The following is a 27666-nucleotide window of genomic DNA, read 5'->3' as shown; positions in this document are numbered from 1 at the left end:
TGGGGGGGGAATGTCTCAGGGTTTGTGGGGGTCCCTGAGGAATATGAGGGGTTGCGAATAGGGGTAACGAGGGAGGGGTTGCAAATGTGAGGGGGCTTTAAAGGGAGAGGGGTCTTGGGGATCGTGGGAGTGAGCCCTGGAGAGGCACTGGGGGGTCTTGAGGATCTGGGAGGGGATGGGGGCGCTTTGGAAGCTGAGAGGGAATGGGGGGATGTCTTTGGATATGGGAGACCCTTCGGTGTGCAGGGCCTGGGGGGTCCTGGAGAGACATGGGGTGTCCTTGGGGGTGGGAGATACAGGACCTTGGGGGGTTGGAGGAGCCTTGGGGGGGGTCCTGGGGGAGCCCCTCCGGTTGGACTCGGTCCTCCGGGGTGAGGAGGGGTCTGGGCGCAGTGTGGTGGCCCGTGACTCCTCTGGGGCAGCTGGGGGGGCATCCAGAGCCATGTGTGGGGGGCTCAGTGGGGGAAGCAGGTGTGGAAGGGATGTGGAGGGGTTGGAGGTGCCCGTGAGGATGGGGGTGAGGTGGGGGGCTCTCAGGTTCTGGGGGGTCGGTGACTCCCTTCCAGTGAGTGAAGGAAGCAGCAGAAACATGCAAACAGCAGCAACTGGAGAGTTTCAGTAATTTTCTTCTGAAGTCAGAGCCAGGGGTTAATTCCCCCTGGGGGGCCTTGGGGGCTCTGACTCCCGTGAGCTGGTGGAACTGGGGAGGGTTCTCCTGCCCCTACTCACCTGGCACCATGGGATCTGTCGCCTCTCAGCAGCTCCAGCTCGGAGCTGTCACTTCCCACTGCTGGGAGCGCTGGTTTGGAGCCCCTCAGGAAGGGATGGGCTGGCTCAGGTGTGAGACAACCCCTGTGAGACCCCACAAACTCTTGTTCCTTGCTCAGCTCGCCCCCTTTTGCTCTTTCTGCCCCTTCCTTTGTCGCCTCTTCCCTGAGTCCCTCGTTGTCCCTGTGGAGGTGTCACCCCTTTCCCTGCTCAGGTCCCTCTAAGGATGCTCTGGTTCAACTTAAAAGTGTCACCAACTGGAGTGAACTTCCCATTCCACTATGCCTGTTGGGCAGGGATTTTCTTCCCCCAGGGATGGTCCAGAGGGCTTCTCTAGTTCTCCCTAAAACACCAGGGAGGAATCCACAACCATTCCAACCACTGGCTTGGTTGGACGGGTTTTTACGTTGGGGTTTTCTCAGCGGAGACTAAGAATAACTCCAGTGTTTAAATGCGGAGGAGAAGGTGTGGGAGGTGGGTTGAGCAGCCAAATTCCCGTTTGGAAAACGAGGAGGGTTGACATCCTCATTTCCTTAAAGCCAGAGCTCACATTCAACCTCCTGTGGCAGGAGGGGGGGAGTCCTGCTGCCAACTCCAAATGCTCCACGGGGCTGAAGTGATGGAGGGCTCGGGAGACCCACCAGGAGGTGGGGGGTGAACTCAACCCGCCAGGTTGGTAACGAAGGGCTTCTCTCAGCAGAGGGTTTTATTCCTGATGCTGGAAGTTGGTTGGGAATTGAGGAGCTGGGAGACCACACAGCCCTGGATTTCTGTAGTTGGGTGCCAGCCCTTGGTGATCTCGGGCTGTGGGACACCGGACCCTTCCCCTGCTCCCTGGCACTTGCCTGGCGAGGAACTGTCCACAGGGATCGTGTCCACCCTCCTCCTGCTCCGCCAAGCTCCACGTCCAGATAGTTTAATCTCTCCTTGGAAATCAATCCCTCCAGCTGTTATCCATGTTTTCCTGAATCCCTTCCAATTTGCCAATATCCTTCTGACACCGAACAGCTCGGAGCTGGACGTGGTTTGCATCAGAGCGCTGGAGACCGGGATCTTCCCTCCCTCCCCTCGGATGAGGAGAAGGAAGAGCTGAACACAAACTTTGGGAATGTGTTAAACCTCCCTCTCGCAATTCCTCTTTCACTCTGACTTGGCTCTGCCCTGGTGAGGGCTGTTTCTGACAGGAATTCCTACTTGTTCTTCCTCATATTTCTACTTTCTCAAGGTTCCTTGTTTTCCAGCCTTCTCCAGCATTTCCCAGGGCTCCCTTAGTGCTCTGTCTTGGTTTATTCGCTGTGAGCTGAAGGTGTGAGGTGAACAGGCCTTGCTGAGCCCACCTTGGCAGGTGCAGGTTCCTCTCTGAGCTGGTTGACTGTGGTAGTTCTGAGTCCCTGTGGAAGCACTCTGCAATCCCTGTGGCACAGTTGGGATCCCCGTGGCATGCCTGGGAGCTGTGGAGGGAGGTGGCCAAAATAAAAGGACGTGGCTTCAAAAAAATCCCAACTTCTCAGTCACATCTTTATTCCCATCTCTTCCAAAACCCCTCAGAGCCCTGCCAGAGAAGACACTGGGTGAGGAGGACACTCTCAGGATGGATAAAAGGGGGTTTGGGGATGTGGCATGGGGTGGGCAGGGAATCTCCCTCTCCCGTTTTGGGAGATGGGGAAGTTGGAGAGAGGAAGCACAAGCGGGTGGGCGGGGGGTGGCTGGGAGGCTTTGGGGTTGGACCCACATGACCTTTAAGGTTCCTTCCAACCCAGACCCTTCTAAGAAAGCAAATGCTCCTTCCATGCTCCTGGAAGCCCCGGGAGCTGCTCTCAGCTCATGGCGGTTCCGGGGATGAGGCAGCCGGAGGAACAGGAGCTGTGCTGAGGGGGGACAGTGGGGACACGTGGAGCTGTGTTTGGAAGGGCTCAGCACGACAGGCTCTGCACCCACAGTGTGGTTTGTGTGTTAGCAAAACATCTCTGGCTTGGATTTGGCTTTGGACTCGTTTTCTGCTGCATCACATGTGGTGCTGCTGCGTGTCTGTTTGGGTTTATTTATCCTCTGGACTTTCTTGGGGACTTTTTTTTTTCCTTCTTGTTTTTTGTTTGTTTGTTTGTTTGTTTGTTTTCACGTTCCTGGCACTGAGAATCGAGGCCAGATTTCCAAAACTGCTCTTCCCCTGGTCATGCAGCTCCAAACTGTGCTGCAGTCAGAGAGGAAATGCTGGGAGAAAATAACCTTTTTGTGACAGACCTTCAGGACTGGGGACCTGTTGCTTCCTGTAATTCATTCATTATTTTTGCCCCATTTCAAGCGATCTGGTTTCACAGTTTTGGCTCCAAGGGACTGGGAGCACCATGGGTGAGTGGGGTGGGCTGAGCCAGCGGCCTGGGTTTTCCTGGGGAGCCAGAAGTGGTTCCTGTTTGGGCTTGAGGTGTGTGGGAATCTGCTTAGAGAGACTAAACTTCAGCTCCCAGATGAGCTGTAGGACATGCCTTGGAGAGCACCAACATTCCCAGTGTCTGCTCCCACTGCCCATTCCCAGTGTCCAACCGTGGAGGTGCCCACAGAGGTTCCTCTCCAAGCCACTGGTTGATGTTCATGCTGGGGTTTTTCTCCCTCTCCAGAGCTGGTATTTGTGGTGCGTTTTGCTGCAATTAGTCTTGGCTCGTGCAGAGTTTGGCTTAATTTCTTCTCTGAAGTTCAGTTTCCTGCTCGGAATTCCAGGAGGCTCCTTTGCTTTTCCCCCATCCTGTACACCTGGGGCAGAGTCAGTCCTCCCGTGCCTTTGTGGAGTGGGACCCTTGGGTTTGGAACACCAGGAATTTGGGGCTCTCCTCAGCCCCAGCACAGAGAGGCTTCACCCTGGCTAAGCCCAGGTTTATTGTGGGGGTTTTTTTTGGCTCTCCCTCTGAGCTCTGAGCTGGGGGGAGGGAGGTGAATTCCCTGAGCCCCAAGTGTCCTGTTGGCTGCAGGAGGTGAGCAGGGACCCCAGGACAGGTGCAGAGTGGAGCTCCCAAGTGAGAGCAGCCGTTTCTTGAGGTTTTCCACCCAAAGCAGTGCGTGTGGCTCCCAGGGAGCAGCGCAGGGACTGGGAACGGCGCTGCCGCTCCCACTGCAGGAGCGAGCTGGCCCCGGGGAGTCTGGAATGCCACTGGCTGTCCCACCCTGTGTGAGGGATCTCAGCAGTGCTGGAGCCACTGTGCCAGCCGAGGGGAGCTGGTTCATGGACAAACAAAGCCGCCCTGCCAGCTGCTGCCCACGCCGGGGTTTCTCCACGGAGCTCTGAGCTCCCTTTGTGGGCAAGGCTGCCAAAAAGCCCTAAAAGCAGCGAGTATTCAGACTTTTTCCTCCCCTTCTCCCAAAAAAAAGACATTTGAGCTCCTTCAGTGTGAGATGCAAGTTGTGGCTGAAGTCCAGAGCAGAGTGAAGCTTGGAGTGAGGGGGTCTGCGAGGTCCCTTCCATCCCAAACCGCTCCGTGGTTCGGAGTTCGCCCCTTCCCTGCCTTTGGGACGCCCGTGGTGCTGCAGGGAGCAGAGCTCTGCACAGCTGGGGGTTTTGTGCTTGTGGAGAACGTTTTCCAGCCCTGGCTGGCAGAGCCCTCGCTCCGAATACCTTCGGCACTGTTTGGAATAACAATCCTACTCCAAAAGCCGCCGTTCACAGCCCTCAGCCCTCGGCGTGTTACGGCCTTGGCAGCGCCGGGGAGAGTGAGTGTATTTATACCTGTGTCACCGAGCTGCCTTATCCCCTTTAACTGCTTCCAGAGGGAGGAGAGCACACTTGGAGCAGAACGTGGCTTTTTGGGTGGCTGCCCAAAGCCTCTTGTCGGTGCTGAGTCTGCTGAGGCGAAGGCAGCAGATCTTTAATCGCTAAGCAATTAATGGTTGCAATTACTTAAAATCGATTGTTTCCAGAGGTCTGGCTGGTCGTGTCCATGGCTGGAGGTGCTGCAGAGCCTTGGAGTTTTGGAAAGTGAGGCTGAGCTTCGGCTGGTGAAGCTGAAGGAAGCTGTGTGTGGGGAGGGAAAGCTTTGCCAATTAATGTAATTAATGTGAGGTCCCCCCTGTGTCGTTCCCGTTGCGGTGGGATCTGCAGGCAGGTCTGGCAGCCACTTGCTGCCTGTTCTGCTCTTCCAGCAGTAGGAATATTTCCTTTTTTTTTTTTTTGAGCGTTGGTAAAATAGATGAGGAGCGGAGGGAGGCGAGATCCGGAGTGAGATTGTCACCGGAGCTCCCGGGATGCACCACTGGACCCCAAAAATGTGACACAGCAGAGCATCCGGCGGGATGGGGCACACTGATAGTGTCAAAACAGGGCTGGGGAGGGTTATCTACAACCTCAGTCAGATTTTGGAGTCTTTATATGGCAGAGCTCACTGTCACCTCCCTGGAGTTTGTGTCAGAGCCCAGCACTGCTCAGCATCCGGATCCTCAGTCGTGGTCCCGAGTGTGGCAGTGGTTTAATGAGCAAGTGCCTCGTCTGGTGGAGGTGCTGAGAAGTTCTCAAGGGATGTTGGCCCTTGGTGTGGATATCTCCCATCTTCCCAATTCACACTGCTTTGTTTCCTGTTTCCTGAGGTGCTTCATGGTGTCGTTGTCCCCCCCAGGGGTTCTTGAGGGTGGGATTTCGGGGGTCTCAGGAGCTGGAGCTGCCAAACCAGCAGCTTGGGATGGGAGGAAGACTTGGAAAACTGGCCTCAAAATTCCCCACCAACCACTTGATGGATCAGCCTCAGTGTCCCGCTGGATATTTTCAGGGGTTTGAGGGTTTTATGACTATTTTTCACTAATTCTGTGCTATCTTTCCCTGTGGATGCTCCCATGGGAAAGCTCTGGCTGCCATGTCTTTCCTGGGAGGTTTTCCTTGAATTCTGTGATCCTGGAGACCTTTTCCAACATCAAGAAAATGGTTCTTCTGGAGATCTCGAGGGTTTTTCCCCTCAAAAGTTGCGGATGGAGGGTTTGGAGAGTTTTGGGTCTGGGACTTGGTGCTTTCCCAGCCCCACGGAGACATCCCCGAGGAGATTCCAGAGGGACAGAAGGGTTAAAAATGGGACTTTATTCCATGTGGAGAAGGGAGAAGATCCTGTTTGGGATGTGGGATTTGTTCCTGAGGTGCTTCATGGCGTTGCTTTTTGGCAGGTCCCCGTTTCCAGTGCCTGCAAAACCCCCCGTGTGTGGGAGCCCGTTTAGGACGCCGCGTCCTGCCCCACGTGAGGTCTCACCTCTGAGTTATGGAAAACTCCTGCCTAGGAAATCACGCCTCTGTTCACCCCCAGAACACTTAAACAACTCACTGTAATGCCCCAGCTTTCTACACATTGCTTCTGTTTGGAATATTTCTTGCTCCCCTCTGATTTTAGGGCTCATGTATCAAATCATGGCGACGTGAAGCGTGTGCGCCTCTGAATGCTGAATAAAGCAAAGTGCCCAGGTGGGATGGAATAATAACAGGTGGGACAGGATATTTTTCCTTTATGAGCAGAGGAGCACAGTGCCTTCCTGGCCCCATCCTGCTGCTGCTGGTTCAGCTGTTTTAATTCACGGGCAGGAGTTTTATCTGTAGGTTCTCACTCTCCCGTTCCTTTGCTCTTCCCTTCAAACCATTCACACACATTGTGGGGAAAAATATGTTCCAGCTTGACCTGGGCTCTTATGTTTCATTTTCAGCAGCTTTTTTTTTTTTTCCCCTTGCTTTCATTGAAACAAGGGCTCTGAAGTGGTGAAATAATTTCAGGAAATGGGACTCCAGTTTCTAGGTCACTCAGGCATTTCCTAGGTAAAATACTGCGTCCTCCAAGGCTTGTCGTGGCTTTCTTGTAATTATCTCGGCTCGGGAAGGAACAGTGGGTCTCGGAGGCTTTTCCTTCCTTCCTTAAACCTGAATTATTTCTCTCTCCTGTAGTAGATCTCTGGCACTGCTGCTGTCCCTGCTGGGAGGGAGAGCAGGGCTGAAGATGGATCACTGTTAATGAAGACACACGAGGCGACCCGAGAGCCGTAGTGCCGAGATCCAGGGGCTGCCTGCCTGTGTCTGGGATTCTGCCTTTGGAATAGCTGTTCACTGGGCTGCCAGGTTCAGTTGAGGTGTGTAGGAAGAAAGAAGAGCTTTTGCTTGAGCTCATGGGGAAGCTCATGCCGTGTTCCTTGGCTGGAGTGGGATGGGATGTGCTCCTGCCCATTGTCACCCTGGGGACAGATGGACCTCTGGGTCTGAAAACCCAGGCTCAGTGGTGGCTTTTCTGACCTCAGTGGAGGGCTCAGGGACTTCCTATGTAGTTCTTCCTGTTCTGGAGAATGTCCTGGAGCAACCATATGGCCACAAGCAGTGCCTGGGGCTGTGCTGCTTATGGCAGTGTTGAGGTGGACGCTGTGTTTGATGGGATCAAACCAAACACCCTGTCCAGGTGCTCCCAGCGAGTCCTGCTCTGGGGGTCTTGCAGTTTGGTCTCTCCCTTGTCTCTTAGTGTAAAGCAACCTTAGGGACATCCTGCAGAGTCCATCTTCCCTCCAGAAACCAGGAGGGAAACATGACTTCATCATGAGAGGATGATTTAGAGATGGTCTTCCTCCGTCTTCTTGCCCGGGGAAGTTGCTGACTTGCTGGTTTATGTTGGGTTTTGTCTCGTGTTCATCCAAGGCTTCAAAGCCTGTTGGACAAAAATGCCTTTTGGTGTTGGAAATCTGCTCTTTGGCTCTGAGCTGGGGGCTCTCAGGCATGTGGGTTGCCAAGCTATGGCTGCTTTGGTGATGTTTGGCAAGGATGAGTTAAAGTCAGGATTTGAAGAGCAGGAGCTGCTGCTCTCTGGGGACTCTGCTCATAGAAGGGGGACCAGGGGATGCTGTTTGTGGTGAGACCTGACCCCCAAGCCCCAGAGGTGCTCACCAGGCACTGGAAAACCAGGGTTCTCAGCTCAGTGGGAGCTAGCAGAGGGACCTCCTGAGGGCAGCTCCAGATCACCTGAGCTTCTGGGTCTTGTTTGCTTTTTTCACCACAGTAATGAAACCCTGTTGTTCTGCCCTTTGTGGTGTCTGGGCAGACCTGTGGCTGAGCTGAGGTGACATGGGACATTCTCTAACACCTCTCCCTGAAGGCAGAGGCCAGGCCAGATCTGACCTGGAGGGTGGCCAGGCAAGGAGGCTCCTGACATGGAGCCTCTCTAACGCTTTTATCCCGACCCTGGAGGCAGCGTCAGCGAGTGACACTTTGTCGTGGTGAACTAAGAGCGTTGAGTGATTGGTGTCCTTGGGAGGACTGGTGGGAATTGTGCTGGGAAAAGCCCTGTGGGCTGGCTGGAGCTCCCAGCCGAGGGGGTTTGTTGCTTTAAGTGCAGGGAAAAAGCTTTTCTGTCTGGGCGAAGGCTCTGAAGGCTGATGTGCCGGTCTGGGGCCCGTGTTATCCCGCTGGCTGGAGTTTGGTTTACGTTTGACAGGACTCTGACAATGCCTCCCTGTCCCGTCTTTCACACTGAGGGCAGGAGAGCAGCTCTGGGTCCTGGCTGTGGCTTCCTTCTCCCAAAGCACATGGGAATAATCTACAGTTCATCTGCTCCTGGGCGAGCTGAGGAGCAGCTTTTGGAGCCACTTTAGGTCCAAACATATGTCTGGTGGGAGAGGTCGTTCTTCTAACAGGGCTGGTGATGCTCCAAGGCGCTTCCAGGGTGAGAAGTGAGGGGTTTGTGCATCTTTGACACCACTGAGGCCATCGTGTTCCAGCTGCTTGGGGATGCTCTTGTGGACAGGGGATCCTCTACGAGCCTGAGCAGTGCTGAACACCCCCAAAAGGGGGGGGTAAGTGGTGGCACTTTTCCTGAGGTTCACTGTAACGACTTGTTAAATACCGTGTGGCTGTGGGGGATTTGCTTCAAGCACATTCCGTGCCAGTATTCCAGTTTATACAGTTGGGTTTACTTTATCAAGCTTATGAAGCAGAAGGGTGTTCTGCCTCCGAAGCAGGTTTTATAGCGCCAGCTTTTGGCCTCCTTTCCCAGATGACAATTTTAAGCTCTTGCAGCTTTTTGGTTACAAAGCAAACACTCTCCCTCCTTCCCTCACACCCCGAAATAACTTGAAAGGCCTAAGAGCTGCCTGTGCCTCTGCACTGAGCTCAGCGAGGGCCTCTCCCTGCAAAACTGAAAGTCTTTCGCAATCTCTTTGGGTGTATCACAGATGGGAGGGCCAGGGAGAGCTCTGGGCACCCAGAGGGGCAGGACGAGCCCTGTGCCTGAGTCCCTGCAGGCACCGAATTTAGATTGGCATCAGAATTCAGTCCGGGGGCCAGCAGTGGTTCCCCAGAGGAAATGAGGTGCCAAAGTGGCTGCACAAAGCAGCTCTTGCAGGTTGGGCCCCAAGCCCTGCCTGGCAGGGCTGACCCTGCACAGGGGAGCCTCCATGGGAAGGCAGCTTTTCTTCTTGTTTTTTTTTTAAGGAAGAACTTGACCTCTTGGTTTTCCACCCCCCCTCCTTGAGGATGGATCATGGTGCTCCCAGTCATGGCTTCAGTGCTGGCTGTTAACCCAGGCTGGGACAAGGAATGCCAACACCAAACCCTGGCCGAGGGCAGGGGAAGGATGGGGGTCCCCTCTGGGTGTTCCCTGGGTGCTGCTGCCTCGGTGACCCTGCTGATCCCAACCCCTCCAGAGTGTGGAATCGTTCTGAGGGCCAGGAAGCTCGGGGCAGAGAGCTGTTAATGACTGCACTCAGAAAAATAACGAGGAGCCTTTCCTGGCCTGGCCTCAAAGCAACGTGTTTCCTTCCTTGCATTTTAGTGGAAATCTCGTACTATTTTGGAGAGCTTGGGGCAGTGCCTCGTGCTTCCTTCTTTCTCCTTGGCTGGAAATGGCTGTCAGGCTGCCTTCCTCTCCCTCCTGCTCGCCAAAGAGCAGTTTGGTTTGTGATTGCAACCGGCCTCTCCTCCAGCTCCCAGTGGCAATTACAGGGTCTGCCTGCGATTTGTGTATCCCCCTGTAGGAAGAGGATTCTACAGCCCAGATTCGGGTGCAGCCATCCATAATAATCTCATTTATTGTGAGTTTCTCTGCTCTCCCCAGCAGCAGCAGCAGCAGCACTGCCTGTCCTTGGGGCTGGGCTGGTGTCTCGAGCACCATTTGTGTTTGAATGGGCTTGTTTGTGCTGTGGCTCTGGTTGTTAGAGCTCCTGGCACGGCTCCCAGGGCTCAACAAACTTACCCAGATGGAGCTGGGATGGCCTGGCGACTCATTAGTCTCTGAGAATTAATCCCATGTAGCTCAGGCTCATCAGAAGTTAACTCCTACCTCTGCTCTACCTTTTGCATTAAACTGGATGTGAAAAGCAGAAGAGCAGCGATGACTCAGTTGAGGAGAAAATGAGCTTCACCTGCCAGAGGTGCAGCAGAACCCCGGGCTGGCCCTGGCAGTGGTGAAACTTTCTCTCTTTTGGGGAAATATATGGGTAAGACATTGTTTCTTCTCCAGTTCTGCCTTTGCTTCCACTGTCAGTTCTCCTGACAGCTGTAGTTCAGCTGTAGTTCTCCTCCTAAGTCCCAGCCCTCCCTGGATCCTCTGCCCTTCTGGAGGACTCTTTACCCTATTTAACAGCCCGGGAGGATTGCAAACAGGTTTGTGGTGCTGCCTGTTGGTAGAGACACCTCACCTTCAGCTGCACCTTTGCTTGGACTTGTTCCTGCAGGCCCGAGGGCGATGGGGTTTGTGACTGTGCAGGGAGCTTTTTGTTTTGGAGAGTAAAGCAGCTGTAATCCCTGTGCAGTGTGTGTCCTGCAGGGATACAGGCACTGAACCTGGCTTTCCTCTCATTGCCCATCTCAGGTAACTCCCTCTGCCTGGAGCCCCTGTTGGACCCTTTTTGGGGTGCTGGGTGTGGAGTCAGCACCAATCCCAGCACAGGCACCAGCAGTTATTTACCTTGTGTGGGATTTGATCCCCACTCACTTAAGAGTTGGGCTCGATGATCCTTGTGGGTCCCTTCCAACTGGGAACATTCTGTGATTGTGTGTCTGCCTTTCCCCCCTCCCTGCTCCCAGCAGGACCAGAACTCTTGGCACACTTACAAAATCAGTGCTGAAATGGCCCAGATTGTCCCTTTTGCTCCAGCAGTGGTTTGCCCTTTTGGAGGCTGCAGGTGTGAGGGAGCAATGGGAGCCCGAGGCCTTTACTGGAACCTGAACAAGAACTACAGAAACTCCTGCACAGGGAGGTTTGGTGGTCCCTGCCAGTGCCTGCTCCCCTCCTGGAAGCTCACAGCCCTTCACTGCACCTTTCCCTAGGGACAGCCTTGCTCTTGATGTCCCTCTCTCCAGCAGTTTTCTTTCTTCTGACTCATTTTGCAGCTCATTCCTCACTCAGGTGAGGAATCTTAGCAGAGAGACTCTGTCAGCTGAACGTGCAACGTGCTTTTGTGTCTCTTCTGTTTAAGCCTATTTTTAGGAGGTTGCTCTGCAGCTCTTCTGGTTTTGTTTCATAGCTGGTGCAACCCCCAGCTTTAATTTTGTGGTCATATTAATGTAAAGTTTATCCTCATGATTTATGGGCATAAGCCATAAATGTGCTTGTACTGGTATAGGAGTGAGGGATCTGTGATGGAGGGGGATCTGTATTGGGAAGAGATCCGTGCTGGGAGGGATCTGTGTTGGGAGGGATCCGTTCTGGGGAGGGATCCACATTGGGAGAGATCCCTGCTGGGGAGAAATCTGTGCTGGGAGGGATCTGTGCTGGCAGCCTCAACACAGAACAGTGTTTGTCTCCTCCCAAATGTTGGGATCTGGAGCATTTCAGCTTGTCCTGCAAGGCCCAGATGCAAGTGTTGGGCATGAACATTCCTGCAATGACAAGTCACATGCAAGGACAACAATAGAGCCTTATTTTTAGAGCATTTTTCAGCCCAGCTCTGTCCCCAACGTTCAGCAGAATGAACGAGCCGGGAGCTTCTTCCGTCTTCACGCTGAGGTTTAAGGAAAAGGGTTTGTTTTGAGGGGCCAGTCACTCGTGACTTTGGCAAACCAGAAGAGACATGACTCAAGATTTACAAATCCTGGCTTGAGGCTGCTTCCAGCCTCAGCTACTTGTCAGGAATTCAGCTGGAACAGGTCCGGGGAAGCTTCACCAACACACAACCCCAATCCCGACGCGTGCGAGGGCCCGGCTGTGGGGTGGCTGTGGTGAGGGCTGTGAAAAGAGCTGTGGGTGGCAGAGCTAAAGACAATTATGAGTCTGACTGTGTCCCTTTCCTTGTCACCGGGCTGATGCCTCCCAGAGCCACGGGCACACACTCCTCTGTAAAGCTCAGACAGTGCAATTAAAGGATGTGGAGCATCTTGGAGGAAAGGCTCCATAAGTGGGCTTTGGAAACGTCATCCCGCTTCTCCTGGCTCTTCCTAAGCTGTTTCCAAATTGAAGTTTTTCAAATGGGTTCCATAAGGTGCCAGCACGTGTCCTGGGGGACGTGCTGTTCAGGAAGGCTGGTCTTTGATTGCTGTTGTTGATGCATGTAATACGTCTAATTCCTTTTAAGGGACTTCAAATATTCCCCCCCGGTGTCTGTCTAGACCAGGATAACAGGCTCTGTTTTCTCTTAATGGGTTAGTTAACATGCTTTGGGACCACTTGGGTTTATGGACTGATGTACCATGGGGATGGCAGCATCTGGGCTGGCTTCAGTGTCTGCAGGAAGGATTAAACTTCGAAATAAGTGGGAATTCTGGTAATTGAGGTGAGCAAAACCAGCTCATCCCAGCCCAGGGTCCCAGTTGGGTGGTTTGTGATGAATAGAGGCTCTGATGGGCAGCAAGTGAATTGCTGAGAAGGGAAGGTTCTGGCTTTCACTGGGTACCTGCAGTCTCTCCCCTCTCCAACTCTTACCCTGAGAACCTGTTTAGGTGGGTAAAATACATATTTTAATTTTAGAGGTGACATCATCCTGTCACTGGACACACTTGGGCGTTGCTTGTAACCTTGTCCAGAACTTCACCCCTGGGCTTGTGGTTCATGGCCAAGGTCAGTGTTACACCTTTTGTTAGTGTTTGATGCTCCTGCCACTTGATGCCCTTATCCTGGGGGCAGCAGGGGATTGGGATGGAGGTGATGGAAAGGGATGTGAGGGGTGGCTGTGTCCTGGGGGATCTGAGGGGCTGACGGTCTGGTTTGGGTGAAAATGCTTCTCCAGCTCCCCTGAGCCAGCAGCTGCCTCTCAGGTGTGTCTGACTGAGCTCTGGAGTGCTCAGTAATCTGCATTTCTTCCTCCCCTCGCTGTGTCCAACATGCTAAAAATCATCAAAACAGTGAAATACTGTCCCGTGGCTGCCGGAAGAGGGATGGGAATGTGCTCCCGGTATCCAATCAGCTCCTCGTTCTGCCTCTTCTTAAGGATAGAATTTATTGAAGCAATTTATCCTGACTAAATGTGACATAAATCTGAGCACATGTATGTACATACCAGTCATATTCTGCAGTGAACGAGCAGCTAAATCTTGCCTTAAGGAATGAGCAAATCCTGCTGACACTTTGCAAGCTCAAGGAAACGGAGGCTTTTGCAGTGTGTTGGCCCAGTTTTTTTGTCGTGCTCTGGGCAGCTGATGTGCCATCGGCTCTGGGATGGTTTTTCTGTGCTGTCAGAGCCCTGGGGTTGGCAGCTGATCCTGGTCCTTTAATTTCTCAGAGAGGTTTTACAGAAGCACAGATACGAGGCAGAGACCCCGCAGTTCTTGGTGCTGGCGGCGAGGACGGATCTCTGACCTGTGTTAATTAAAAAAACCCAGCTTGGCTGCCCTGTCAAGTCAGCATCTCCCTCCAGCACAGCTCTGCTCACGTTTAACACCAAGATCTGTTTGTTGATGGAATAAACACATCCCCAGCCTCATCCCACACAGCCCAGCTTAACCGTAGGAGGGTGATTTAAAGACTCTTGAGACACTTCCAGCACCAGCCTGGCTCTGGCAGTGAGGGGCATCACAGCTGCCCTTCAGTGCTGGGTGACTTTGCTGCTGTCCCAGTGCCACAGCTCTGAACTGGGGGGCTGGACTGGCAGAGAACCTCTGATTGCTGTGATTAATTGAGAACAAACTGTGCCTCTGTGCAGCAGCTCACCAGCATCCCTGGCCCTGAGGATGAGGAGTTTTGGGCTCCACATGGTCAAACTTTGCATTCAGATGGACATCTGGCCATTCTGGGGCCGGGGGTTCAGGTGTGATAGATCTGGAATTTGAGTATGACAGCTTTGGGGTTCAGGTACAACAGCTTTGGAGTTCAGGTGTGATAGATCTGGGGTATGACAGCTTTGGGGTTCAAGTGTGATGGCTCCAGACCTCAGGTGCAATAGGTCTGGGGTTCAGAGGTGATAGATCTGGGGTTCAGGTGTGGTGGCTTTTGGGGTTCAGGTACAACAGCTTTGGATGTGTGATAGCTGTGGGGTTCACATATGATGGCTCTGGACCTCGAGTGCAGGTGACCAAGGTGTTCAATCCCTCTGTGCTTCTCCTCTTTGCAATGTCAGGGAGCTGATCTGAGCCGTGGTTTGGTGTCACAGGAGAGGGTTTGATTTCTTCATCCCTCCCTACCAGAGGCTCCTTCTGCCTGTTCAGACTTCCCAAGGAAGCCTGGGTGTCTCCGTGCCTTGGGAGCAGGTCATGACAGCGGCTCATGTGTCCGCTCTTGGGAACAGCAGATGTGTGAGAGGCAGCTGCTCCGGGGCCCAGGGAGATTCCTCTGGGAGGAGGATCAGGTGGCTGCAGATGGAGGGGGGATCCCTGTCTCCTTAGCAGCACTTTGGATTCCGGAGTTCCCGGTTTGGAGCTTGGGTAGAAGTTCAGAAGGGTGATATGAAGAGTCTCGTCTGTAACTGTCCCCGGTCAGACTCGTTTTGGTGTCACCTCAAGGCTCGCCTTGGGTGGGATTTGCCCTTCCTGCTGAAGGTGCTGCCATCCCCTGCCAGGCCACCCCCAGCTCTGCCAGCCCTGTCTCACTTCTGGGGGCTGCTCTGAGTGGGTGGATGCTCCTGGGCCATTTGGTTGCCTTTGTTATCCCTGTCCTGGGCTGGGCAGCGGTTTGGCTGCCAGCCCGTCCCATTTCTGACAGGGACATTTATCCTTTCTGAGTCCTGTTTGCACAGACCCTGGAGTTTGGCTTAATAAATCCAGACACAGCCCGGTGCTGTGGATGCCTCTCTCTCCTGTTTTTCTGGGAGAAGAGCTGGCAGCTCCTCTCTCATCACACTTCGGTTGTTGCCGCTGCGGGCGAGGGGAGGGAATTCACCCCCTCGAGCCCATGTAGCTGCTGACTGTCCCAGCAATAGAAAAATAACCTTTTTTTTTTTTCATATTAAGCAATAATTGATTCCTGTGCCTTTTCACTGAGAGCAGAAGGGGCTGTTTCTGCAGCACATGCTCCCCCTCCGCTGCTGAGCCGCATTCTTGGAGCACTTTCTCACAGAGCTCCTAAAAATACCAACCCTCCCTCCCCACCCTGGTGTGGGTGCTCAGGGCTGGAAGTGCAGAACCTTCCCCCCAGAGCCCATGGCTGTGCTCTGGGTCCCTCCCCAGCTGAGCCAAGCGCCCAACTTGGAGCAGGAGATGCTGGAAGCAACACGAGCAGCCCAAGCGTGTTCCCACAGCAACCCCCCGAAGGGAGAGCATTTGCTTTATTACAGCTTTTTAAAATCCTCCTATAAAAATATCAGTGGGTGGAGGGGACCGTTATTTCTTGAATTTGAGGTGGTGGGGGGGGTTACTTTATTTACTCTTATTTTTTATTAATAAGAATAGCTTCACTTGTAGCATAATAGGGCTGAGTGTTTTGTTATCCTTGGCTGTAATCCGTGATAAACTACCCCTGCCATCAGCCTTGTAGTTTACCCACTGGGGAGCCAGATTATTGCCTTGTAAAACGGAGCACCACTCCTATAATCCCTTAATTAATTAAATGACAAATTTTAGTTCTCTCCCATTGAAAATATAACTGGTACAGAGAGAGGACTTGGATTTATTTGATCGCTGCTTGCTTGCACTTTGTTTTCCTGGAGATTGTCACTGTCTTTCCTCGTGTGTCTGGGGGGAAGGGGGATTCTTGGGCTGGTCCTATGCAGAGCCAAGAGCTGGACTTGATGATCCTTGTGGGTCCTTTCCAGCCCAGGACATTCCATGATTCCACTTTTCTGTATGTGCAGGGGATTCTTGGGCTTATCCTGGGCAGGGCCAGGAGCTGGACTTGATGATCCTTGTGGGTCCCTTCCAGCTCAAGATGTTCCACAATTCCATGATACTGTAAATACTAAGGGAGGGTCTGGTGCTAAGGGGTCTTTGCTGCACTGGGTGGTCTTTCACAAGGGTTGAGTGTTGTCCCCATCTTGCAGGAGGTGACACCGAGCTGCCGAAGGTCCCTCGACCCTCTGGGCCTTGCGTTGGAAGCTCCCACACCTTTCCAGGCCTGCCCTGTCCCACTTCCCTTCCTCCATGAAAAAATCACCTCCCAAGCTTTATTTAAAACTCGGCTTGGATCAATTCCCCTCCAGTTGTGTCGGGGGCACGGGGACCCTCCTCCCCTGATCAACGACAGCGCGGCAAAGGGCAGCCTCTGCTCTCCATGTCGGCGATTTTTTCTGGAGCTTATTTAACAATTTCCCCTTCTCTCCTCTCCCCCAGCTCAGCTCGGCCGTGTGAAATATGGGCGACGACAGGCCGTTCGTGTGCGGCGCCCCGGGCTGCGGACAGGTACGGATCGGGGCGGCTTTATGGGAGCGCCGTGAATCAAAGTGGCTGTTTTATCGCGGAACCCAAGCGCTCAGAGCCGGCGTTTGCCGTGATCCCGGGAGGTAATCAGATCCCGGGATTTGCAGTGTGTAAATCCCCGTTACGAGCGGCCCGGGCGCTCGGAGCCGGCTTGGAGGGGGGCTCCTCGCTGTGCTGCCGGTGTTTGCCACGAGCCCCCCGGGGGATCTCGCCGAGTTCCCCCCTGGAATTCGGGGCTCCTGCTGAGGCTGCTCCTCCTCTCCCAGAGGACAGACCCGCTCCCCCCTCCCCGGGGTGAGGTGGCTCTAGAGCCCGTCCCGTGGAGCAGCTGGGAATGTGACAGGTGATGGTCTGTGTTAGGTGAGCCCCGAACTGCTGTGGCTATTTTGGGATGGCTTTTCTTGCCATCCCATTGTGAGTTTCTGCTCCCTGGAGCTGTCGCTGCCTTTTCCGGGATGAGGGATCTGAACAAGGCACATCCCCTGCTGATCACCTGCCTGGGTGGGCACCTTCCCATCCCGTTTTCCTTGGGTTTGCAGGGAAACTGGTGCCGAGCTTGGGGTCTCTCACACGCCCCGGTATTGGGAGGAACGGGAGGATCATGCAGTTCCTGCTGGGGCTGATTTAATGGGAACTCTCAGAAACTGGGGCTGCTGTGGAAGTGCAGCCCCGTGCAGAGCCCAGGGAGATTTGTGTTTGTTTTTCCTGAAGCATTAGAACCTCAAAATGCCTTTTGTAGGGGAAGGAGAAGGGAGGGGAATTGCGGCTTTAAATTAGATATTAAGTGATGTGCTCACTCTGGTTTTCCTGGCTGCAGCCATTGGGTGTTGGGTTGCCAAATTGGGATGGCTGGAATGGGTTTGGGAGCGATAACCAATTCCAGGGTACCCCCCTGTGTGTGTGTGTCCCCAGTTCTTCAATTCATTTAGTACCTTAATGCCTCCTGTGGGTCTCCCAATTGAAATTAGAGATAATTCTGCGTCCCCAGGGCACCTCCTCTGAGGCTGAGTGTGGGTTCTGTGATGCTGTTTGTTTTTATAGCACAAAAAATGGGTCAAAAACCTCATCTGGTAACTGCTGGGGACTGGGGCTCTTTGAAAACACACAGATAAGGCTTCCCAGCTTTCTGGTCCTTCTGGCACGAGCCCCATCCGGAGCCTTCTCTGCCCACTTGCAGGTGATCTTCCTCCTTTTGCCTTTTTTTTTTTTTTTTTTTTTTTGTAGGCTGCTTTTTATCTGAAACTTCTTTGCCTGTGAAATTGTGCAAGTCATTTATAAAATGTATTAGCTGTGTTTGAGCACTTAATGGTGTGAGCACTTCAATCATACAGCCTTAAAATCGGATTCAAACAAGCAATTAAGGCAAACAACAATGTATTTAAATTTAATCTCCCACAATCTCCCACAAATGACATATAAAGGTGGTTGCTTCCTCCTTTCGCTGTTCCAGCCTGCTGCTTATGGGTAATTCTGACAATTCTTCATGTTAATATGGAAATGTTGGAATCCGGGTAATTCATACCGGGATGATTCATGGTGATCCAGCCTGACCTCGTGCACAGTTTCCTAGAACGTCCTTCAATGCCTGTTCAAACCAGAGCAGGTATTAAATGTGATGATCCAAGCTTGATGTAAAATATTTCCAGCGATGGAAAATTCGCCACAGCCCTCGGTTAAGTTGCTCTAATAGTTAATTGCTTTTGCTGGGAGGGAAAACTGATGCCTTATTTCCAGTCTGAACCTGTTCAGCTGCAGCATCCGGGCTGGGGATGGAGTTGATGTTTGTTTGTTGGGCAGAAGATCCTCCCTGTGGAGTTCCAGGTGTTGGTAGGTGTTTGCTGGCTGATGGGTCATCCCTTAACTAAACCCAGGGTGCTCTGAGCCTTTCTCTCTAAGTCCTGGTGTCTTACCTGCATTTTTTTGTCCTCAGTCCTGTACCTCAGCCCCACGTTGAAGGTTTTTAGAGAATCGCAGAATATTCTGAGTTGGAAGGGACCCACAAGGATCTTCAAGTCCAGCTCTTCAGTGAATGGCCCCTCCAGAGATTGGAACCAAGACCTTGGCATTATTAGCACCAGGCTCTAACTAGCTGAGCTCAGCTCAGGGTTTAAGGAGAGCTGGAGGAGCCCAGTGGGATCCTGGAGCTGTGCACACCATCACAGATCAGCTAAAGCTTATTCTGGCTGAGCTGAGCTTCCTGGGCCAACAGAATAAAGTGGGATCATTGGGATGAGCTGGGCAGGGCAGCAGAGTTGGGAGTTTGGAGGATAAATGTGGGTTTGGAGCTGGGGGCTGCAGCTGCCGCAGGGCTCAGGGACGGGGGCCACACTGGTTCCCCAGCAGCTTGTGCTGCTTTCTGGCACTGAACCCTGACCCTGGACAAGCCACTGGGGATCATCCCATCAGGAATGGCTTCTCCATGTGGACTCAGGTTAATGTGGAACCTTGGAAGGGTCAGAGGGGGCTGCAGCTCTCTCAGTTCTTTCCCTCCCCTCCACGGATGGAGATATTTGTCTTCAAACACAGGGGACAAAAAGGGACATTCAGGTCCATGTGAGCCACCAGCAGAACATCCCAACCTTCCCAGTGGAGTCTGTAGGATCCAGAGCTTTGAGCTTTTGGGAAGGTAATCTCATTTTCCTCACCCAGGCACTTGGGCAGGCCCAAGCAGGGCCATGGTACTGGGAAGCATTTCCCACCCCAAACCAGGCTCTGGGGAGGAGGGAGACTTCCAGCAAGGATTCATTCAGCCTTTTCTTCTGTTCCCTCGAGAACTTTGGGTACGTTTTGCTTTGGAAAAGCTGTTGGAATGGGAGGGTGTCAGTGGCTGTTGAGCCTCTCGGTGTTGTCCAGGTCAGCATTTTTGGGATGACTCCTGGCCAGGTCCTTCCATGCTTGGTTCCTTTCAGTTCTGAACCTTTGATCCCATGCCCAGTCCATTGGGCACGGGAAGAGGAGAGGGGAGAGCTGAGCCAAACAGATCTGAAGCCAGTGGTGATTCCTCCCTTTGGTGTAAAGGAAAAAAGAAATTGTGTTAATCTTTGAACCATCAGCTGCTTCATTCCCTCTGTAGCTGGTACAGCCCCAGCTTTTATGCCTTATGCCCTTTTTTCCTCCTTTTCCTTCCTTGTTTCCACGTGGAAAAAAGGCTGCAAAGCCCTTCAGGGCAGCAAGGAGGGGGAAGAGGGAATGGCCACCGAAAATAGCCGAGCAGATCTGGCCGTGCAGGGGGGTGCAGTGGGCTGTAAACATGTTTGGGTTGCCAGGGCTGCAGTGGGGGTTATTTTGGGATTCTCCCGGCAGTCCCTTCCCAGCAGCGGGGCCGTGGTGGCACAGCTGACTCCGAATGTGCCGCAGATGCTGCCGTTAAAAAACATTCCTCCCGAGGTCGTGTGGCTGGTTCCTTCCCAGGCAGGACAGGTGGCACATTTTCCCCTTCCCCAGCTCTCCGGGCAGAGGGAGTGGAGCTGTTCCCCAGCAGGGATGTGCCCCCCCCAGGAGCTGGAGCAGGGCCCTGCCTCTGGAATGCCTGTGGAAGGCAGAGGGTGATGCCTGGAGTCACTGAATCTGTTCAGGGAAATGAATCTGGGGTGGTGTGTGCTGCTAATCACTGTTAAAGTCTCCTAATCCCCTTCCAAGCGCTCGGATGGTGAGAGGCTCCAGCACAGCCCAGGGCTTGGGAGAACTTGGGTGTTGCCGTCGGAGTTGGAAGGTGTTCCCAAGGTGTGTTCCCGAGGTCTGTGCAGTGGGACAGCTCCACCTCTTTAGAGCAAGGGAATGAAACCTTCACCCAGCTCCTGACAGCACCCAGCACACAGGTCTGGGACAAGGAGGGGCTCGGGGGGCTCCGGAGCTTGGGAGCCACAGGGAAGTTTCTCCACGTCTGGCTCCATCTCCTCCCTTGGAAAACTGCATCAAACCCTCTCGGGGGCCCAGCAGCTGCCTGGGGCAGGTGAGCTGGCACTGAAATGTAGCTCAGGGATGGACATGCCTCTGGCACTGTGCCTTCTGCTCCAGTCCTGGAGGCCTTGGGAGCACTGGATGCTCGAGGCTTTGCAAAGCCTTGTGGAGGAATATCTTGATTAATTGAACTGTTTGTGCACTTCTGTTACCAGAACTAACAGAGGGGCCATAATATTGAATGTGTTCAACTGGGAGCACGACTTTCCCCAGCCCCTTCTTCCCCCCTCCACGCCATTTCACTTTTATAAGTGAGACAAGTCATCGCTCCGGTCCTAATTCCAGAGCCCCAGTTATCCAGGCCATTTCCTCAGACAATCGTTTGCTTTTTAAACCCACCCTTAATTTACCAATTTATTCCCCCTGAACCCCGTGCACGGAGGTGCTGCCCGTGCAGTGTCCAGGAAACGCCAAGCCCAGAACTTTCACGAGGCCAGAAAATGATTTTTCTTCTTTGTGGTTTATTGTATCCTCTTATCTTGTCATATAATAGAAATAATGTTTATGGCATCGAGGCCTCAGCATCACTTGGCATTTAACCAACCTCAAAAGCAGTTTATTGCTTTGTATACTCTGCTGCCATGACCATTATCCCTTAAATCTCTATTGCCCAGTAATATACGAGGCACCAAATGGCTCCTGCGATTGGGTGAGCGTGGGTCGGAGGCTGAGGTGTGTTTTGGAGCTTGTATAATCCAAACGAATATGGATTAGTCCTTTTATACGATGTGGAGAGGAAAAACCAACCCCTTCCTCTTCCCAAGCTCTCCCTGTCACCAGTCCAACTTTGGGGTGGCACCGTGTCCCCCCTTCCTTGGCCGCTCTGGGATTTCCAGCTGTGGAACTGCACTGTGTCCCTGTTCCTCTGGGATGTCCAGCTGTGGGATTCGCAGCTGTGGAACTGCACTGTGTCCCTGTTCCTCTGGGATGTCCAGCTGTGGGATTTCCAGCTGTGGAACTGCACCGTGTCCCTGTTCCTCTGGGATGTCCAGCTGTGGGATTTCCAGCTGTGGAACTGTACCATGTCCCTGTTTCTCTGGGATGTCCAGCTGTGGGATTTCCAGCTGTGGAACTGTACCATGTCCCTGTTTCTCTGGGATGTCCAGCTGTGGGATTTGCAGCTGTGATCAGCCCGAGCTGAGGCTCGTACTGGCCCATCTTCATCCCGCTGAAAGGAAGGGACCAGCTCCACCAGGACGAGGAATGAGTCCTGTCCCTGGTTAAAGAGTCCACCCTGGGACAGGTGGGAGCAGATCAGATCTTCCAAGATGAGCTCCTGTGATGGAAAGAGGCAGGACAAGAGGGAAGCAGGAGTAGGCAGGTGTGGAGAGAGCCCAGAGGGGAGAGGGAGGAAGGGCCTGTGCCCTTTTGCCTTCCCACAAAGCATCTGTCCTTGGCTGTAATTCCAAAGGTTTGCTTTGCAATGTCTTTCCCTCCTTCCAGTTATGGCCTAAAGCGAAACATTCCCAGTCTGGAAGCTGCCAGGAGCCACCTTGACTCCAGGGATGTCTCAGCCCAACCAGAGCTCGCTGCCAGCCTGGCCCATGGGAGTGCAGGACACGGATGTGTTTGGTCTGGAGATGAGAAAGAAGCACTCCTTGGTTTAGCAGCCTCCTCAGGCTCTGCCTCTGGAGGCTGGTCCCGAGGCTTAGGAAAGGAAGGCAGACAAACTGCCTAAGGAATTCAGGGAGTTAAAATCGAATCCTTAAAAACCTGCAGCCCAACTGGCTCCGGGCTGCTGGAGCAAACTGGAATTTAAATGGTTATTGAGCAGAGTTGTGGCACCCTGGCCTCCAGCAGAAACTGTTCCTGCCCTGGCAGGAGGGGAAGTGGGACTGGCCTTGGACACAGGCACAGGGTGTTGTTCCTAAAGAATTCAGGCTCCTTCCAGCCCCTGGTTTGACGAGTGGGAGCCTTTGGAAATCTGAGCCTTATTAACCAGGAGAGTGGCTTCTGTGGAGCAGGGTGGACACGGAGCTGGATGGGGCTGGTGGCCGTGGCACGGCAGGAGCAGGACTTGGAGCTGCCCCTCCCGGGGTTATGGGCACGATCCACACCAGGTCTCATCTCCAGGACCCCCCAGGCCACCCTGTCACCACGCCCTGGGTCGGATGGCACGGGCAGCAGCTCCCATCCATCCCCCTGCAGCCCTCCCAGCCAGCCCCAGGCAGGGCAGATCTTTCCTTCCCGTGTCCCAGAGGGTCTCTCCCTGTTGGGGACGAGCTGGGGCCGATCCCCCCCGCCCTGCACCAGCCGAATGTTAACATGAAAAATCGTGGGATTTAACGAGGGAGCGAGGATAAAATCCTCCTTTTTGTCGTGCTGGGGCACAGCTCCCCCTTGCCCGCACTTAGCATGCGGAGGCACGTCGGAGTCGTGTCCCTACGGCACCCAGGTGGGTTGGGGAGCTGAGCCATAAAAACCAGTTTCTGTTCTGTTGTTTAAACCGAAGGAGGAAAACGTGAAGCTCCACGGTGAGGAATTCCTCGCCGCACAGCCCGGCTCCGTCACAGCTGCAGCTTTTATTTGAAGCTGCCACAGCCGATATAAAATTCTACAGAGAAACATCTCGCTTTAAAGAGTCTTCCATTATTTTCCAGGAATGCAGGTTTTCCAGAGTTAATTATTTATTTCAGCTGAAGGCCTGTACAGCTGCAGGACCTGCAGCACGTCGGGACAGAGTGGCAGATGCTGCACAAAGCTCCCAACGTTGAGGCAGGAATGGCTCCATGTGGAAGTAGGGTTGGCTCTAGGAACTCTTTAGTTGTTGGCAGCAAAAGGAGGGAATTAATTTGAGCTGTAACTCCTGTATTGTCAGCAGAGTGAAACGATCTCTCCCACCTCTCGCTGAAGGTATTTTTTGGAGGTGGGGAGGGGAAAGCTAATTTTGAATAATAATAAGCTTGAGAAGGCATCTGAAACCAGTAAACGTTTATTTTTTACACTCCTATAACTTAAAAACGGCCAAACCAATTTAAACCAAATTGGATAATAAAAAATATTGCTCCTAGGCTGAGCCCCTGTTTGCCAAGTTCCAGCCTAGAATGAATTTTTATGGCCAAATTATAAACCCCCTAGAAATGAAGGTTTAAAATGGAAATGTTGACAGACCTTTAACTACAAAAGCACTGTAATAGAACTTCTTTTTTTATAAAATGGCTGGTTTAAAATATAATTAAGACTTAAATATTATTTAATAGCAGCATTTCCTGTAAGTTAAAATCTTTATCATTCCTCTGGCTGGGATTCCTTGGCAGTTCTTGGAACGCCGGCGCTGCTCTGCAGTGGGAGCACGTGTGAACCACAGACCCTCGTCTGTCACATGGAGACAGGGCTGGACAGCTTTCCAAATTCCAAATAGGAGCCTGGATGCCAAAGGACCCGCCGGCCTCCACACGGATCCTGCGGCTCTGGAAGAAGCCGCCGCGTCCGCCTCTGCCAGACCCGGCTTTTAATGCCCCACAACGATGCTGGTGGTTCATTCCATGCAGGAAAACATGTCTAATCCCCTCTGGCTGATTTGGTGTTAATGAGGAGCTGTGCTTCCCGAGGGATGGCTGTGTTGGTGTTCCCAGCACTTGGACAAGCTGGCGAGCAAGCACTGGCCACTCGAGCCCGGGAGCCTCGTGCTGCAGAGTGTCCTTGCAGGAAAAGCAAAGGGTTTTCTGCTGCAGGGCCCTTGCTCAGGCTTCTCCCTGCTCTGCTCCCGAGGGCTGCATCTTAACCCTGTGTTAGAATTCCTCTTGTTTCTTGCTGTTCTTCCCCCCCCTTCCCTCCTTCCCCTGGAGAAAGGAGGTTACAAACAGCCCCGGGCAGTCACTGCTGTGCCTGGTGCAGCAGGACACATGGACAGGGAGCTGGCAGTTCCCTTTCTCTCTCCCTTTCCCTGCTGCTTTTCCTGCTTTCTGCTGTCCTGCAGGTGGAGAAGCTTCCTGGCTTTAACCCTGCTGCCTTCCCAGGACAGCTGTGGGGACCAGGGATGCTGCAGCAGGATGCAGAGACCCATGAAAGCGTCACCACAATCTCCTGGGGGGTCTGTTTTATGTAGGTTGGGAATTTTTTAAATTTTTGTCAGGAAAGGGTGATGTGGTTTAACCTGGAAATTGGGAATGTGTGTAGGTGGAACTCTGTAATGTCCAAGGACACTTGGCTGTGCACACACTGCCCTTGTGGGAGCCACGGGAGCTGCCACGTGTGTGCAAGAGCAGCTTGTCCCTTCCACGCAGGGACAGCCAGGAGCTGTTCTTATTCACAGTGTTCTTCTGGATAACACCTAAATGTAACATTTGAAATAACATATTGTGAAAACCGAGCCTTGATTTGGCATCCTAACGCTTTTAAAGTGTTTGACCCAGCTCTGAGTTCTGCAGTACCGTTGCCCATAGAAAACTTTAAAACATTTAAATCTGAAAAGCCTCCCCCCATCACCTCACAACAGCAGTCACAAAAATAAAAACCAATTTGTAAATAAACAGCCACCCCTGCTGCTGTTCTGGGGTTGTTTTAAAGGGCATTGAAGCCCTGTTTATCCACAAAGGGTGGTTATGTGTATTTTAGACTCTTGCAGTGTCCCCCTGCGTGTGCCACGCTGGAATATGACTGGGAAAAGGTCTCTGGAAGCTGCAGTGGAGATGCTCACTAAGGCTCTGCTGGGTGTTTCACTGGAAACCTCCCAGAGCTGGTGGATGAGATATCTGTGGGTTGGTTTTGTGTGTGTGAAGTAGCTGCTGCCTCGCACGAAGGGGTGGAACGTGCACGTAGAGGAGGTAAGTTCAGCTCCTGTCAGTTCCTCTCTAGTTGGGGTTTTCCCAGAAACATCAGGGCTGTGCCTCTGGCTCCTGCTCTGGTGCTGCAGTGAGGTTTGGCAGCAGCTTTTCCCTTTCTGCCCTGGTGAGGGACTGTTCTGGAAGGAGCCCTCGGCGGGGTTTTGTGGCCGTTCCCGGTGCTGCAGCAGTTCCCGGGAAGAAATAGCCCCCCTGCATTTGAAGAAATCGCTGTGTTCTTTTCCCCTCTCGTCTCAGGGATGCTGTGCCGAGGCTGCAGAATCCCTAATCACACCTTAAAATATGCAGAGGCAGCTTTAATGGGAGTCGTGTCCCGGAGCAGCGGGCGGAGGCTGAGCTGTGCCGCAGAGCCGCGGCAGCCGCGCTCCCCCGGCCCTTCACCGGCACATCTGCTCCTTTTGGGGTGAAAAGGGAGGCTCTGGGGCAGGGACAGTGAACCCAACAGGTTCACCCAACAGTGAACCTGTTCCTTGTGCAGTAGAAGAGCCAGTAAGGGAGCCCATTGCCCTCTTGGAGCACCTCGTGTCCCAGAGGATTCTCCAGCTGGTCACAAATTGCGCCCAAAACGCAGTGGGACGGAGGGTTCTGGTCTCCCAGAAGGGCCCCTCCTGCCAGCTCATGGGGCTCAGGGGGCTTCCTCAGGGCCCCTTCAAACATGGATTAACCTTCCTGGATTCAGGGAAGGGCACTGAGCCACAGGCTGTCGGGCCCCATTTCCAGGGAAGCTGGGCTGTGGAGCCATCTGCTCTCCGAGGGGGACTTGCAGACTCAGCAGCTATAAATATATAGAGAGAGGGACTGAATGCCAGGATGTGGCCCTATATAAACAACCATATATGTGCATCTGCACGTGTGTTTGTATGGACAGGAGCTCCTGGCTGCAGCCCCCCCGTGCTGGGCTGGCTGAGGAGCATCCCCTGCTCCGGGTGCAGGGGAGCAGCTCCAGCCCACTCCCCACACAGGGCTTGGCAGGTACCCCGGGATACACAGGCATTACTCAGGGCTTTACTCGGGGTTTACTGTTCCAAGGGGGCTGTTCTCCCTCCGTACACACTCACACCTGCAGTGCTGCTCCTTGTGCCACTCACATCGAGCTGGGGCTGGAGTTCCTCAGACTCCAACGGATTTCTAAGGATTTAAATTTGGGATTTCAGCCATATCCTCGCTGTTCCCAAACCGTGGGATGGTCTCCACTTTCTGCAGCAGCAGGGAATGAGGAGGGAAGGTTTCTCCTTTCTTGGGAACATGATCAGGGCTGCAAAAATACCCCCAGAGGAGCTTGGCCGTGCAGTCACAGGGAATGGTTTCTTCTGGTTTTGGTTCATGCCCACAGAGTTTCTGCTTTGAACAAACTGATCTGAACTGAGTCCTCACCTAGAGCTTGTGCTCTGTTCCAGAAATGCAAACTGTGCTGCCAGTTTGCTCAGAAACTGAGCTGGGCTCAGGTGTTACCCTGAGATGGGACTGACCCAAAGGCCCGTGGCTGTGGGCTCAGGAGGAGCACAGAGCTGCTCCAAAGTGAACCTGGAGTCTGGCCGTGGCTCTGAGCTGGACCTGGGCTAGGCTTGTCTTAGGAGCTGCAAAACCTGTGTGTCATCCCTCCCTGAAGCACCTGGAAATGGGGCTCTGGGTTTGGAGAGTTGGGAGGCTGCTTAGGAAGTGAGAGAGAGGTCTTAGGGTGCACCCAAAGGTGCTGCCAAATGCTCAGGGTTGAGCTTTTCTTCCCTCTTTTGAGCTCTGGGTGTTTTCTTGGCCGTGTTAAAACCAGTATTTTGAAATCAAGGCTGTTTGGTTTTGAAGCCTCACTTGCTCCCCTGCCTGCTGCTCTGAGGCAATTATAAATCCTTTATGTTTTACTGCAAGAACAAATCACTTGTTCCTCAGAGCACAGCTTTGACAGAGGCCTCGTTATCGGTGTCATGAGTATCCCAGAATCAGAGTCAGAGCAGGGGGAAGGATGGAAATGAAAAGGTGCCTTAGTTTGCAGGATTTTCTGTAAACTCCTTGTGTAAAATCCAACCGAGTTGTCACTGAAGGACAAAAAATAAGCAGCGTGGGGGGGACTCTGCCTGGGACTTCATCCCTTTCCCCAGCAGCAGCAAGAAAGACCAGCAGGTTTCCCTTTGGCTCAGCCCTGCACAGAGGTCTTTGGGACCCCCCAGTGGTGTGGTGTTATTTCAGTACCCAAATAAACCGGGGGGCTTGTTTTCCTGAGCCCTGTTCGGGTCTCAGCCCCAGCCTGAGCTTTGCAGAGGCACCAGGAGGCAGCTCCACACGACTCTTGCAGCTGAAATCCTCCCTTTTTCTCCCAAGGATGCTTCGCCCCTCTGCGGCAGGCGCAGATCCATGCGCCTCTGCCAGCCCTGGTAGCAGGAATACTGGGAATACTGGTGATACTGGAGCACGGGCAAACAGGAGACACTGCCCTGAGTGCTTGGGGCGGGGAGG

General features: G+C 53.2%; 1 protein-coding gene across 1 annotated transcript in view; it reads left to right on the top strand.

The window, feature by feature from the left end:
- The first annotated feature begins 6739 nt into the window (after positions 1–6739).
- The window catches only part of LOC103753783 (cyclic AMP-dependent transcription factor ATF-7), a 52178-nt gene continuing 31251 nt past the window's right edge, over positions 6740–27666 (top strand). Inside the window, exons 1-2 of the mRNA XM_029957985.1 lie at positions 6740–6846; positions 16388–16456. Coding sequence (XP_029813845.1) covers positions 16409–16456 — 48 coding nt within the window. The 5' untranslated portion in view covers positions 6740–6846; positions 16388–16408. The remainder of the gene's footprint in view (positions 6847–16387; positions 16457–27666) is intronic.

Source organism: Manacus vitellinus, unplaced genomic scaffold (assembly GCF_001715985.3).
Source record: "Manacus vitellinus isolate BGI_N305 unplaced genomic scaffold, ASM171598v3 scaffold_133_pilon, whole genome shotgun sequence".
In the NCBI taxonomy this organism is placed as follows: domain Eukaryota; kingdom Metazoa; phylum Chordata; class Aves; order Passeriformes; family Pipridae; genus Manacus; species Manacus vitellinus.
Note: the sequence above shows the minus strand (reverse complement) of the source record. Positions and strands in the feature narration are given on the sequence as shown.